This window comes from Corvus kubaryi, unplaced genomic scaffold (assembly GCF_017639235.1).
Source record: "Corvus kubaryi isolate FWS band 111438036 unplaced genomic scaffold, C.kubaryi_AGA036_p1.0 65374, whole genome shotgun sequence".
Lineage (NCBI taxonomy): Eukaryota > Metazoa > Chordata > Aves > Passeriformes > Corvidae > Corvus > Corvus kubaryi.
In genome coordinates, this window is record NW_024581955.1 from 185,210 (window position 1) to 198,234 (window position 13,025).

The window sequence follows — 13,025 nt, forward strand, 5'->3', positions numbered from 1 at the left end:
GACAGGCGGCCTGAGAGGTCCCTGCGCGGCTGTCTGGGGTTTCTGCTTCGTAATGAGCATTCATTCATGGGGAGGGAAATCCGAAATGTCTGGCAGTCGTAGCTGGAAGCTAATGCTTTGTTCACGGAGATCTGTGTTTTAATGCTGTTAATGTTTTAATTTCTCTCGTTAGGGCAATAAAAGAGGTTGTATTTTTGGCAGAGGATGTAGCCCTTGCTGACTGAGAACCTCTGGCAATTCAAACTTCAGCCACCCAGCTGCTGAGAAAAGGTGATTACAAGGGTGGCTGTTCCCTGCTGGTGCAGGAGGTGAGGAAAACTGAAGCAAAGCAATCCCTCCTCAGGGTGCTGTTGTGCCACCTCGGAGGATTGTTCACACTGGTGGCAAGCCCTGAGCCTGCCTGCCAAGGTGCAATTAGGCTGAGGGCATATGTCTGTGCTGCAGCCAGGAGTGGATTACAGCCTGGAAAGCACACCTCGGCTGCCATGAATAGATTAGCTGAGATGAGAATCCTGCCTGAGACGTGGCACCGTGGGCTTGTCTCCCGAGCCCCAGCTGCCAGGCTGCTTTGTGCAGCAAAGTGGGAGCACGGTGCCCAGACACAGCGTCACTTACCACTGCAGTCTCCCCAGTCACCTGATCGAAAGCATGATCTTGTTTCACACTCTGCCAGGCTTCCCCTCTGCACCAGCCTCGTTGCATGTGAGGGCACAGGCCCATAGGATAATTCAGATTGAAGGGACTCCAGAATGTCATCCAGTCCAGCCTCAGTTCAGCTGTAAGGTCAGGCCAGGTTACCCAGGGCTTGCCCAGTGAAACTTGGAGGAATGAGTTGCCAAAGGACTAAAAGCTAATTAAAGCTTCATGAAGCATGTCACAAGCAGGAAAGCTCACAGAGAGTGGGAAAGGGGAGGCAAGGGAAAGACTGATGACAGTTCATTACAAGAGGAGCAGAAAGAACGCTATAGCAGGGAACTTTTTTTCCTTGCATCAGCAAGGATCTCAGAGGGGATCTGGCAGGTGGGTTTCCATCCAGAAACTACTCTTTGCTTGGTAAGCCTGAGAAACTATTCAGACTGCTGTGACACTGCAAGAGGACTTCTTAAATTTGTTTTTCTTTGACGGATGACATGAAGTGTAGGTAAAACAAGAGTCACTGGTATTCCTTCAGTGTTGTGAGTATCAAACTGCTCAAGCTTAATTGTGACAGAATAAATGCTCTGTCAATGTCAGCTAAAGGCTAAAGACTGTTGAAAACTGGTGGGACGTACCAGGGAAAGGATTACTTTATATATACCCTATGCCCTTGCCTTTTTTTTTTTTTTCCTGAGTGTTTGCTGGGGGCTTCTGTCAGAGACAGACTGGGAGAGAGGCATGGGCAACGATAAGTGAAAGTTTCTGTGATACTGATTCGTGGAAGTGCCACTGTACTGCGTGTTCATCAGGCACTTGTGCCTGAAGGCTCCTGCTGTGCTAGAGGCTTACTGGCTTTAGTAAAATCATGTGCTTTCGTCTCACTAATTTGAATATGGCATCATCTTAAAAGACAAACTTCAAAATCTGCAGCAGGAGCAGTGCTGTTTGTGTAATGCCTAAACAGTGCTTCAGACTTTAAATTGAGATTTTGTGTGCAAATGATAAAATACCTATAGCTCAAGCTGTCTGTTATGGCGAAGTGGAGCAGGAGGGAGAATATATGGAGAGTAGGATTGATTATATTGAAGAGAAGAAAAAATGATTTGTACAGTTTCTGTGTTAGGACTTAATATCCACATACATCTTCAAATAAGCACAGCGTAAATGTTCTCTGTGGCTTTTTTTCATGCAAGATGCTATTTATGGTTAAAGGTATGGAAGGACCCTTTCATATTAAAACTTCCTGTTCTTTTGATTTACCAAAAGTTAAGTAAAGAAAGGAAGATTAAAGAGGAAGGAAAGTCTAAATAGATTTCTGTTTCTGGAAGCAGAGACTACAAAACAGCTTTTCAAGCAGGGCATAAATTATGCTCACAAATAAGCAGCACAGTCTTAACAAGCGTTATGTCTCAGAGCTGCTTGGAGAAGACTTTCACATGTAGAGATTTAACTATATTTGAAGTCTCAGTTCCTAACAGGAAAAAAAAAACCAAAACCCTCCAGTAGTTCCTGAATACAAATGGTTTTAAAAAATGGGCAAAACCCCACCAAACAAAGCAACAAACAAAAACAGCTGTAAGACTAAACTGTTCTTAAGTTTTTAATGTAACAATTTCTTTTATAGTTAATGCATTTAGTTGTTAACTTCATAGATACTGTAATAGTTAATATAAATGTTTATAGCTTAAAAAGGTTATATGTGCAAAGAATAAGATGTGTGCATTTCCTGCATTGAAATACTCTTCTGAGTGTTTCTGAGTGAATGGTACGAATCACAAAACAAGGGAGAAATGCCCTCCTTCACTTGAAGTTGAATTAAAATCTGGTATTGAACAATTCTAAGGTGTTAGTGAAAGTGAAGGGAGAAACTGTGAAAATAGAACTTTGAAGCTGTCATGGTGAATCATTCACTTACCAAATTTTGGAAATTGTTTCGATTTCTTGTTTCTGTTTTGTATTTCCTTATGCAAAGTACTCAGTTCCTGTGAGATAAAGTTAATTATTCAAGAGATTCATTCCAGGCTCGTGTGTTACTTGTCTAGTACTGAAGCCAGCAGCAGCCAGAGCTGTGGCACGTCTGCAAGCTGCACTGTTGGCATCTTCATTTCCAGGGCTGGGTTTGGTGGAGTTGACATGTAAAGTGGTAAATCTCTGATACCCAGGGGTGACTACACCCCTTTGTGATGCATCAGCTGTTGATCAGTGCAGTGTGTGGGGGAGCAGGTGGGGTTTGTCACAGGTGGGATGAAAAAAGGCCAGAGTTTGACTTGGCCCACTTCTAGAAGTTTACTTAGAAGTTCAGTGTGGTTGTACAAGTATCTTGCCTGTACGAAGAAAATGGAGGTTGTGTGGCTTTCTCAAGGACAAATTAGTGCTGTTCAATTTCTATCCTCACATAAACAATTCCACTTTCAGCACATGCATCTTTTAATATTAAGCAATTGCATCTACTCTGTATTTAAAAGGTGAAAAAGCATTGCTTGAAGTTTAAAGACCACTTCTCCAGTATCACCAAATATATCTTGAAAGTTCTTAAGAAATTGCTGTTCCCCAAGGATGAAGCTGAGTTCATTAAAACCCTTTTTTCATCATTAACATGATCCTAGATTGCCTATTAACAGATAAGCCTGCTGGTTTATTTAAGATTACTTCAAGTGGCAATAGGATTAGTCACCTAGTGGAAATAGTAGCTTTCTCTGTAGATTGGATGAGTAGGTGTTGCCCAATTTGAAACAATTACTCTCATCCAAGTGTACTGTTGACGCAACTAAAATTTGCATAGGACTTTTTGTTCATGTTCTTTCCCACTCCTGTTGAGCAGGATAGATTTCATCTAAGAAAAGCTGGGGTAACTTCAATCTGTTTTAATAAACTGGGTTGAATCAGGAATTGAAATTACAAGGGTTGTACTGTAAAGATAAAATAGGCAGCAATATCCTATGGCACCCACTACGAAGGGTGGGGATGGGGGGGGAGGTGCTTCCCCGAAAACTTTAGTCCAGGGAAAAACATATTTGCAGATTGTGAAGCTGAAAATGTGGTTACATGTGGTGTTTGTGAAGTCTTACGGTGAAGTTGCACCATCCTTTTGGGCAGATGGTCTTGACAGAAGTAAGATGGGCTTGTACAGCAGACCTTGGATCTGTGAGAGGAGCTGACACGGAGGAAATTCAAGGGCACAAATTGGTGAGGAATGGGGCTTGCCTTGCTTCTGGGTGTAGATGCTCAGCTGAGTTGAGGGAAGAAATGAACATGTGGTTTGAATGAGGTGAAACCCTGCCTTGGTGCTCATTCATTTCAGTTCGCTGATAGTCAGGTCAGAAGGTCAGAGGTGCAGGGTGGTGCTCTGTAGGACTTTGGCTGTGTGGAAAACCAGGCAATTTGAGTGCTGGAGGCTGTGGGGCACAACAAATCCCTTTGGAAACAGAGCTGTGCAGTTGAAGGAGAGCTGGCCAAAGGCTGCAACATCGGTTTGCTAAGGGTGGCAGGCAGGATTCACCTCTGGCATGCGAGCCGAGTTTGTTTTATCCCTATTCTGTTCTTGATTCTGCTCGGTTTTCAGACGTGCAGAAGGCTGTGGTGTGTTTCTGTTTGGCTGTGGTGTTCTTGCCTAGATTGCAAGCTGAAAACTGTTCTCACAAGCACATGGATGTTTGTTTGTGAAGCTGTGCTGGGGATTAGTCTGAAGTGTGAAATAACTGTTCCTTGCTTCTTCCCCATGTTTTTTATGCCAGTTGAAGCAATTGTTGCCATCTGTCCTGTATTTTTTTTTCCACTGCAGCTACTTTGGGAATTTTCTAGCCTGTATTAGTCCTTTTTATTTTTGTAGAATTGGGACCTCTTTAGTACAAAAAGAGAAGACAGCAAGCAGTGGGCTTTAACCTTTCTAAATGACAGCTCTCCTGAAAGGAATACAATGCATAGGCGCAAATTAAAATCAAGGAATTTGGGAATGTGTGAAAATGACAGGAAACAGCATCTTTATGTGCTTTTTGTATTTATCTTAGGCTTGTCAAAATGAAGAGAAGAACCATTCAACAGAAGAACTTAGCAAGTCTGAAATCCAGGAGGAACTGAAAAAGGCTAATAGCCTCCCTAGTTTGACTCCTGGAATCAAAACAGCAGATAAAGACAAGCAACCCCGAGAAGGCTTTTTTCATTTCCTTGGAAGCTTATTTAATATTGCAACAAAATCATCTTTGGTAGAATCTAAACCCTCTACCTTCCAAGATGAGCCCAACAGATGTGAAAAGGATTTACAGAGCACAAATACCCTTCCAAAGGACGTGCAGCCAAAGAATCCGAAAGTTGAAGAGCCTGTGGCTAGAAGAAAAGAGGATTCTGTAAATAAAGATGATGCCATCTTAACTAATACTGGGAAAGATATCACACAGGATCTTCTAAGAGGCTGGAAACAATCCTCAGATACAGAGAAGTAAGTTTTATAGTTTATTATTAAATATGTTGATGTGTGTGTGTGTGTGTGCATAGAACTATGCTGACCAAGTTCTGCTGAGTGTATGACAAATGTCTGTCATTTCCAAGGGTGATTGGAGTGTCCCTGGCTTGACTTGTGCAAAACTCCAGTAGCAACTACTCTACATAAATGAGGAGGGGAGAAGTCAACTGCAACAAAATATAACTTTAAAGAAGTTCTTTAAAAGTGTTCTGACTAGATGTGTCATTTATAAATATGTTAAGGAAAAAAAAGAAGTGTAAAGAGCTTATTTCCATCCATATTATGGCCTATATAAAGGCTTAAATGTTTGTCTTTTTTATATCTCAGCGGTTCAATAATTTTACTTACGCAAGTAAGGTTTTCTCTTTTTTAAATTATTTTTCTTGGATAACTGACTGGGTGATTTTTGCTTGTGTATTTTTTTTTTTTTTTTTCCCCCCCCCTGGTTCTTTGGGGTTTTCCTGTGATGTAAAGAAGGTTATGTAAAGCACTCAATTTCAATTAGTCCAAATATGGAGCATTTTTTGCAGTCCTGTAATATTTTTAGAAGAATGTTAAAAGAAAAAATGATGGCAAGAGCACCATTGTGTGTTTGAGAGTAGAAAAGTTAAAGCACTGGCTGTGGTCAACACTGTGTATTACCAAACCTTTTCTGATTGTCATAAACATAGGTATTAGTTTTCCAAAAGAATTTGTAGCTGTTATGTTGAAAATTGGGCTACACATGGGTCAGCACAGAGTAGGTTTGGTTTAGGTGTGAATTAGCCTGTGGTTCCTGTCCAGTTTTCAGTAGGTGTGTAGAACATGGACTTGTTTGTGGGCAGTGGGTCTGCAAGTGTTGATTACTCAGGCTTTCAGTATGGCCCAGAGTATTTATTTCAAATTTAAGCAGAAAGTAATGATTGGGGTTAACCAATTGGTCTCTATCACAGTGCTCCTGCTTGAATTGCAGAATGGGAGGATGGACTCAGAGGAGACACCTTTTTCCTTTTAATTTTTTTTAACTAATTTGAGTTGTGTTCAGTCTGTTTATTGGTGGCATGTGAAGTGTTTCATCTCCATGTAGGAGGTCAGAGACACCCACAATAGCTGCTTATTGAATTCCACTTCCAGACTGGGGCTCTCTCCAGCACTCTGCCCTTACCTATTATTTGGCAGAATAATGATTTGAAGCTTTATGTTGTAAATGCAGTGGCTGGTCAAGATATGAACAGGTGATGTAATACCTATTTAGATGGAGTTAAAACTGTATTTCTGCCTCCAAAATACAGTAATTAATAGTAATAATGGTTGAGTTCTTGTGAACACTCTGGTTTGGTCTGTGACGTGGTCAACTGGTTTTTATCTCAGACTCTTATCGTGGTATCACGCATTTGACTATGCTTTTTCCAAACTGCAGCTCAGCATCACCACTGCTTTGATCAATGCAGGAGAAAAGTTCCCCTCCCCTTAGTTGTGCTCTGGAGAGGCCCTGGAGCGTGGTGTTATTCGGTCTAGTTCCTGAGCAAACTGTATTCCCTAAAACCTGTTGGACAGGCTGGGTTGCTGCATCAGTCTCTTGCTGCTCTTCGCTGTTTCTGTAGTATACCCTTCTGTATGCACAATTTACAGGGTAAGATGGATCTCATTCCCCTTCTTCTTCTTGTGAATTCTTCATTAAAATGTAGATTAATAAAATAAAGCATTAATAAAAGTTAGTGGAGTATGGAAAGTTGGGTGCTAACTCACTGAGGTGACCTCTTTGCTCTGTGCAAAAATTTTTGAGTTATTTTTGTTTTCCTGAAGTCAAAGTTACTGTTGGCTTTTTCAGTTGACCATCCTTTGACATTGTCCTGTTCTGTTAGATAATCTTTGCAGATCAGTTTAGATTCTTTTTCGGTATAGTTCACGTCTCATGACCAGGCAAGCACATAAGAATATGTGTTGCTAGTTTGGAGGTAAGGGTAAGCTGGTCTATATACAGAATTAACTTTTTCCATAGAAAAGAACTTTTTTAAATGGAAGAAGAATCAGGGTTTTTTTTCATTGTAGCTGTTGTAAATTAGGGCAAACATTAAACCAATTTTAATGTCCTTTTAAGCTGATTCTCTAAAGTACAGTGTATTTTCTGCTCTTTTTGGCTTGGGATACTAACAAGTTAGACAATCTCTGTGTAACTTTAATTATGTTTTTCTCTGCCTGACCACACAATGTGAACTGCTCTTCTGAAGCAATTAGTAAAGAAAAATTGGAATGACTGTGGGGAAGCAGAGGCTTGCATTGTTTACCTTTCTAAAAAGTTTGAATCAAGGATAACTTTTTTTTTCTTTTATGGAAGTGGTTATGCTGGATTTGTTCTCTTTTAGTTTATAAAAGTTTAAAGGATGGAGAGTAGTTTATTCTTTCCAGTACTAGCTGGGTTTTTTACTAAATATTAACTAGCTGGGATTCAATTAGCGTAGCTAAACTGTAAGAACGCTCTTGGTTGCTGTCGGTTGGTTAAAGAGTCTTGTTGGAAGTGGGGGCTACAAGCACACAAGGAATGATGGGGAGAAGGGGTAAAGACGTAGCACAAAGCATCAGGAAGGTGTGGAAACCATGAAGAGCAAAGATGATGTGAACCTAAAAATGATTGATTCCTAGAAGTCGTGTGAGATGTGCTGGTGAGCCGTATAAAGTCAAAGGAGTTGATTCCATTGATTGTTGCATTAAACTGCACTTTTAGCATTTCACGTAGAGGCAGGATGTAGCAGAGGGCTTTACAAGGCCTTGTGACCACTGCATTATTAATCTCACAGCAGTTTCCTTTGTCATGAGGAAGATGTAAATGAATTTGTTAATTCTAAACTACAGTGAAATACTGTGTTAGGAGCAGTCTGTGGTTAGTGAGGAGGTTGCAGTGATAAGTGGAAGAGGGATGGTTGTTAGATTGCATAATCCCCATTAGAGTTGTTTAAAAAAGAAAGCCTAAACTAAACAACCTTTCAGATTTTTTAAAACCTACCAAATGGTGTCAGATGCCTTTACTGAGAAAACCTCATTCTCCTCATATCCTTAAAGCAATATTTTGCGAAATACAAGGATATCAGAGTGCTCTGACCTGTAAACTGAGGTTAATTTTGCCCTCTGTGGGAGGTCTGGCACTTGGTAAAAACTCAAGTTTCCAGGCCTTGAGCCAAGGAAAGTGGAACTCATGAGATCAATCTGTGGAGTACATGTTTGTGAGGGACAAAACGTGTAGGTCACGTTATTCCTCCATCACCCTGGCTGGTTGGCTCAGAGGTAATTTTTACCTCAAAGGCTTTTGGTCCTTTAATCCCAATGGTGGCAAGTGGTAAAGGAGGAGCACAGAAGACAAAACCATGATAAATTTGGCAAAGTCTCTGGAAGACAATTACTGTGGACAGTAATTGCAGCACAGAAATGGGTGAGGAGAGTTGTGCTAAGTCTCCAGTTATTGCATCCCTCAGTTTTCGGTTTCTCTGGGATGGTTGAAGGTTTCTTTGCCTTGAAGAAGCAAAGTAAAGTGGACCAAGCAACTGCAAAGTAGGGTGTTTGCTACTTAGTGTAGAAAAACCTCTTGGGTAAGATGGAAACTTTTGGGTGGAATAGTCCCCTGTGGCAGACTGGTAGGCATGAAAGTGAAAACTTCCTGTTTACTCTTGGCCTTTGCACTCCTTAATGATGTTAAAAGCCAGCCTTTAACTGATGAAATAAGCCCTAAAAATAAAACCATGGAGCAGTGGGGGTGCACTTCACCTCATTTCTCATTGCTGAAAGTCTGCATGAGAGAGATGATGATTTCGTGTAGTAGGTGACGAATACAAAACACAGATTTGCCCCATTATCTTTCTCTTCTATAATGTGAAATTCATTCACTCACACATATATTGTCTGTCACTAAAAATCAACGATTTGGCTTCAAAATTGAGAATGGGCTTCCTGCAGTGCATACCTGCAATCTTCTCAAGATCACCAGTGGTGGTAATGGGTAGAACCTTGTGCTGGTGACTGAGGACAAAACTTTGACAGGTGTTTTCCTTTCCCCCTGCCCCAAAGACTGATGACCCAGATCCGTTCTATTGACTGCTTGCCATTCATCTATCTTCCAGTAGATTTTTCTTTTTTTTGTAACATCCAGTAACAATAAGTGGATGTTGCAAATAGTGTTGTGCAGAACAATAGTGCCTGTGAAACTGCACAGCTTGTTCTGGAGTTCGGCAGGGAGGAGGCTTAGTGCTTTGCTGAACGTGGCTGAAGAGGCAAAAATCAAAATTGTACTTACTCTGAATGTTTTGATGAAATAATCCTGGTTAAGACACTAATACCCCAGTTCAACAAAGTATTTTAAGATCCTGTCTTCTTCCTTCTGTTATGAACCTGGTAGATTTGGATGTGAGAAAGAACTCTGAATCGCACAACTGCAAGGACTTTCTAAGTGTAGGTAGAAAAGGGGGAGGGGGTGATTTCAAAAGCAGATGCTCAAAATATGTTTACATTTCATACCCTGCTAAGAGCCAGGTACTAGGAATAATTTAGTGAGATCGTTGCAAGCAATTTAATTCAGAAGGGAGGTAGCCCTAAGGAGAAAAAAATAAATAATAATTAAAAAAACCCATTCCCTCACAGAACCCAATAATGTGTAACACAGTAGAACTGTAAATGGACTGAAATTTCTAAGTCTAATAAACCTGTTGCTATACATTTAATTGATGTATATTAGTATTAGCAATTAGTATTTACCACCTTGGTACTGTCAGCAAATCCTGTCCTTTTATTTTGCTCTGATAGAAGTACATCTGATAAAACCCTTCAGGTTTACATAATTCTGGTTAATAGGTTTGTTTCGGAGCTTGTAATTCTCCTGAGTGTTGCTTGTCAGAGGCAGGCTTGTGGTGATAACAAAACACAGCCCTTAATTTGTCTGATGGATTGTTGTGTGTTGTGGTTTTGATTCAGTCAGTAGCAGCAACATTCATCTTTCCCTATAGATAGATGCCTTTGGCAGAAAATCAAGAGTAAACGAGCGAAAATCAATCACTGAATTCCAAGCAGTAGTCTCATCAGGTAATTCCTGAGAAATAGTGAAGGGGAGTGGGGAAGCTGCTGCTCCTGCATTTGTTGGTGTTGATTTGTTGGTAGTTCTGGCCATGGACATGCAGTGTTGCTCAGTTGCTGGTGCTCAGGTGGGCAGGGAGTCACTGCTGAGAGTGACCTGCTGCCACTTGAGAGGGGTATAAACTACGTGGGCAGCTCCACCCTTCTGGGTCAGCCAAAGACCATCCAAAATTAGAAGGCTGTCCCAGGGAAGGAGCAGAATCATCCTGCCCCAATTCCCTGGGTGAGCTGTGGAGGGTGGTCACTCTCAGGGCTGTGCTGTAGGAGAAATGCAGACCCCAAAGCATTTCTCTACCTGCCAGAGAGGGGTACCTACCCAGAGATGGGATGCGGTCCAAAGGCGAAAGAAAAGATTTTTGTGTTTCTGAAGAATGAAACTTTGTATTTTAAGAGTAATTCTTAACAGATGTGTGGTGCAAAATTGAGCTAAAAAAATTAAGTCAAAAATTAATTCACTGGATTGTTTTCTCCACTGAACTTTTTTTTTTAGTAGGGTTGTTCAGCTGTGAAATGTATTCAGCTGAGCCAAACCCTTTTCTTTCCCTGCCACACCTGAAGCTACTTTCTTGCTTGAAGAGAGTAGAGGGATGCCCTGGCTTTGATTCTTCATTACATCTCAGAAGAGGCTAGGAGTGGCTTTCTTCAGCCTTAAGATGAAAAGCTGAGGGGAGACCTTACTGCTGTCCCCAGCTCTTGCACACCTGTGAGAAGCAGCACAGGCTCTGCTTGTCCCTGCTCCCTGGGAGGGGCAAGTCCTGGGCACCTGAATCCCTGAATGTTACAGAGGAAAACGGAGGGGCAGCAGGTGAGGACACTTCCCACAGGTATGGAGTAGGAAGGCTGGCTGGTGCCAGGTACTGGGGAAATATGGCAAGGAAGAGCTGGGAGTGATCCCAGGCCCTTTCTGCTGGTCTTGGTCTCGCAGCCTCTGGTGTTTTGGGTGAGCCTTGATGTGTGCTCTCTTCCTTCAGACTCAAAGAATAGGTTTTCCCAGATGTGGGAGATAATCAAGAATTACTACCCTAAAGGGCAAGGGGAAGGGAAAACATTCTTTCCAAGGTCACAGAGACTGTGTTTGCTTTTATTAAAATTGCCATTGACTCTTAATTGCCCTTATGGAACATTAGCTTTGAAATTTCCTGGAGAATCAAGTGTGTGTAAATCACTTTGTTCAACCAAACTTTTGACCTTTTCAAACATACATTGTGACGTCCCAGGACACTAAGTATTTCAGACTGCAGATTTAAATCACGGAGCTATCCCCTCTGGCTAAAAAATTGTTTTCTTTCATCTAAGTTGTGTATGGCAACTATTCAGTTAGCCCTCAGTGTCTTTTTTCCAGCAAGTCTTTCATTTTTCCCATTTATGAATAGCACAGAAACCACCTGGCTGGCTAAGTTGGATTCCACCAGAAGGTTTTTCAAAGTGACTTCAAGACAGTTGTTTCCAGATGAAGTACCTTAAAATAATTTTTTTTAAAGTTGTCAGTTAAGTATACAGTGGAAAAAAATTAAAATAAACAACAGGGTAATTTTAAGATGGTCAGAGAGGGGTAGACAGGAGCTACAAGACTCACACTGATCTAGATCAGCGGTTTTCAGCCTGTAGCCTGCAAATCTCTCTGGTGGCTCTCTCTGCGGGGTCTTTGACAAGCAACTGGGGAAATCAGGCAAGGACATGCTTGTGAAAGCAGGAGACCGCTGGGCTGGGGACATAATATCTGGAAGAGTGAGACACGAGGGGGAAAATTGGCATGCCATGTTTTGGGAGAGGCAGGTGTTGCGTGCTGCAGAAGCAGGCTGGGCAGCAGTGCCCTGCTGTGCAAATGAACTGTGCTCCTGGGGGCCTGAGAAGCTATGTGGTCTTCTTCCACCTTTTGGAAAATGTATAGGGCTCTCTACTTTCTGCATTATTGTATGGTACAAATAGGCTTGGAGGGATGGCCATCTCGATGGCGTATGCTTGAAAAAATGCAAACAGTGTGTTCTTTATGGGTGCACTGGAACGAGGCGTTCAAGGTAGGAAGTTTCCTCCTGCTTCAGGCCTTCCAAATCAACAACACAGTTTTATAACCACTGCCACTTGGGCAAGTTACACAAGATGTCTGTCATGTAAGATGTCAGAACATGTTCCCCTCTGCTCCTTGAGTTAGTCCCCCTTTAACTTTTTATATCTTTTTCACAATAGAAGAAATATCTACAAGCACCTACTTTTGACAAATTTAACGTAACTCATGTTGACATCCTCTCTTGTTGCTGTCAAAATCTTTTGTGAAACTGATTTAAGGCTTTATAGGGAATTGAATAGCTTCCTGTGAGGACAGGAAAGAAGGAATCTCCTAGTATTTGAAATATGTGACAGAATGCACACTGGGTTCTTTGTATAATCAGGCTTTCATCTGCATCCTCACATGAGCTGAAAAAATTTTTTTGCAAAGAGTTTTTAAGGCAAGTTCTGAACTGACATATTCTTTTGGTGATCAGAAATGAAACAAGTCTCTAGTGACACTTTCAGAAGATTTTTTTGTGGCACAGCCTGCTTCTAAATTTGTTTCATAAGACTTACAGCTGAGTTGCTGGTGCTGCACAGGAACATGGGTTTTCATTTTTTAAATGTCTTGCTGTTGCATGGGAGCATTCAGAATGAATATGGTTCTATGTGCTCTAAAAGGAAATGCATTAGGACTAAAAGGTCTGCTGGCAAATTTTTTTATAATATGCTGAGCAGCAAATTCTTTACCAAAGGTCAGACAGAGATCCTGAAGCTGCCTTGTCTGTGGAGGAAAGGTTGGTTCTGGTTGAAAATAGAGTTCACTGATGAAAGTCTTGGTAGA

At 41.4% G+C, this 13,025-nt stretch overlaps 1 protein-coding gene across 1 annotated transcript in view; it reads left to right on the forward strand.

The window, feature by feature from the left end:
• LOC121673382 (very large A-kinase anchor protein-like) overlaps positions 1-13,025 on the forward strand; it is an 83,956-nt gene that overhangs the window by 22,473 nt on the left and 48,458 nt on the right. The window contains exon 4 of the mRNA XM_042046656.1: positions 4,644-5,071. Coding sequence (XP_041902590.1) covers positions 4,644-5,071 — 428 coding nt within the window. The remainder of the gene's footprint in view (positions 1-4,643; positions 5,072-13,025) is intronic.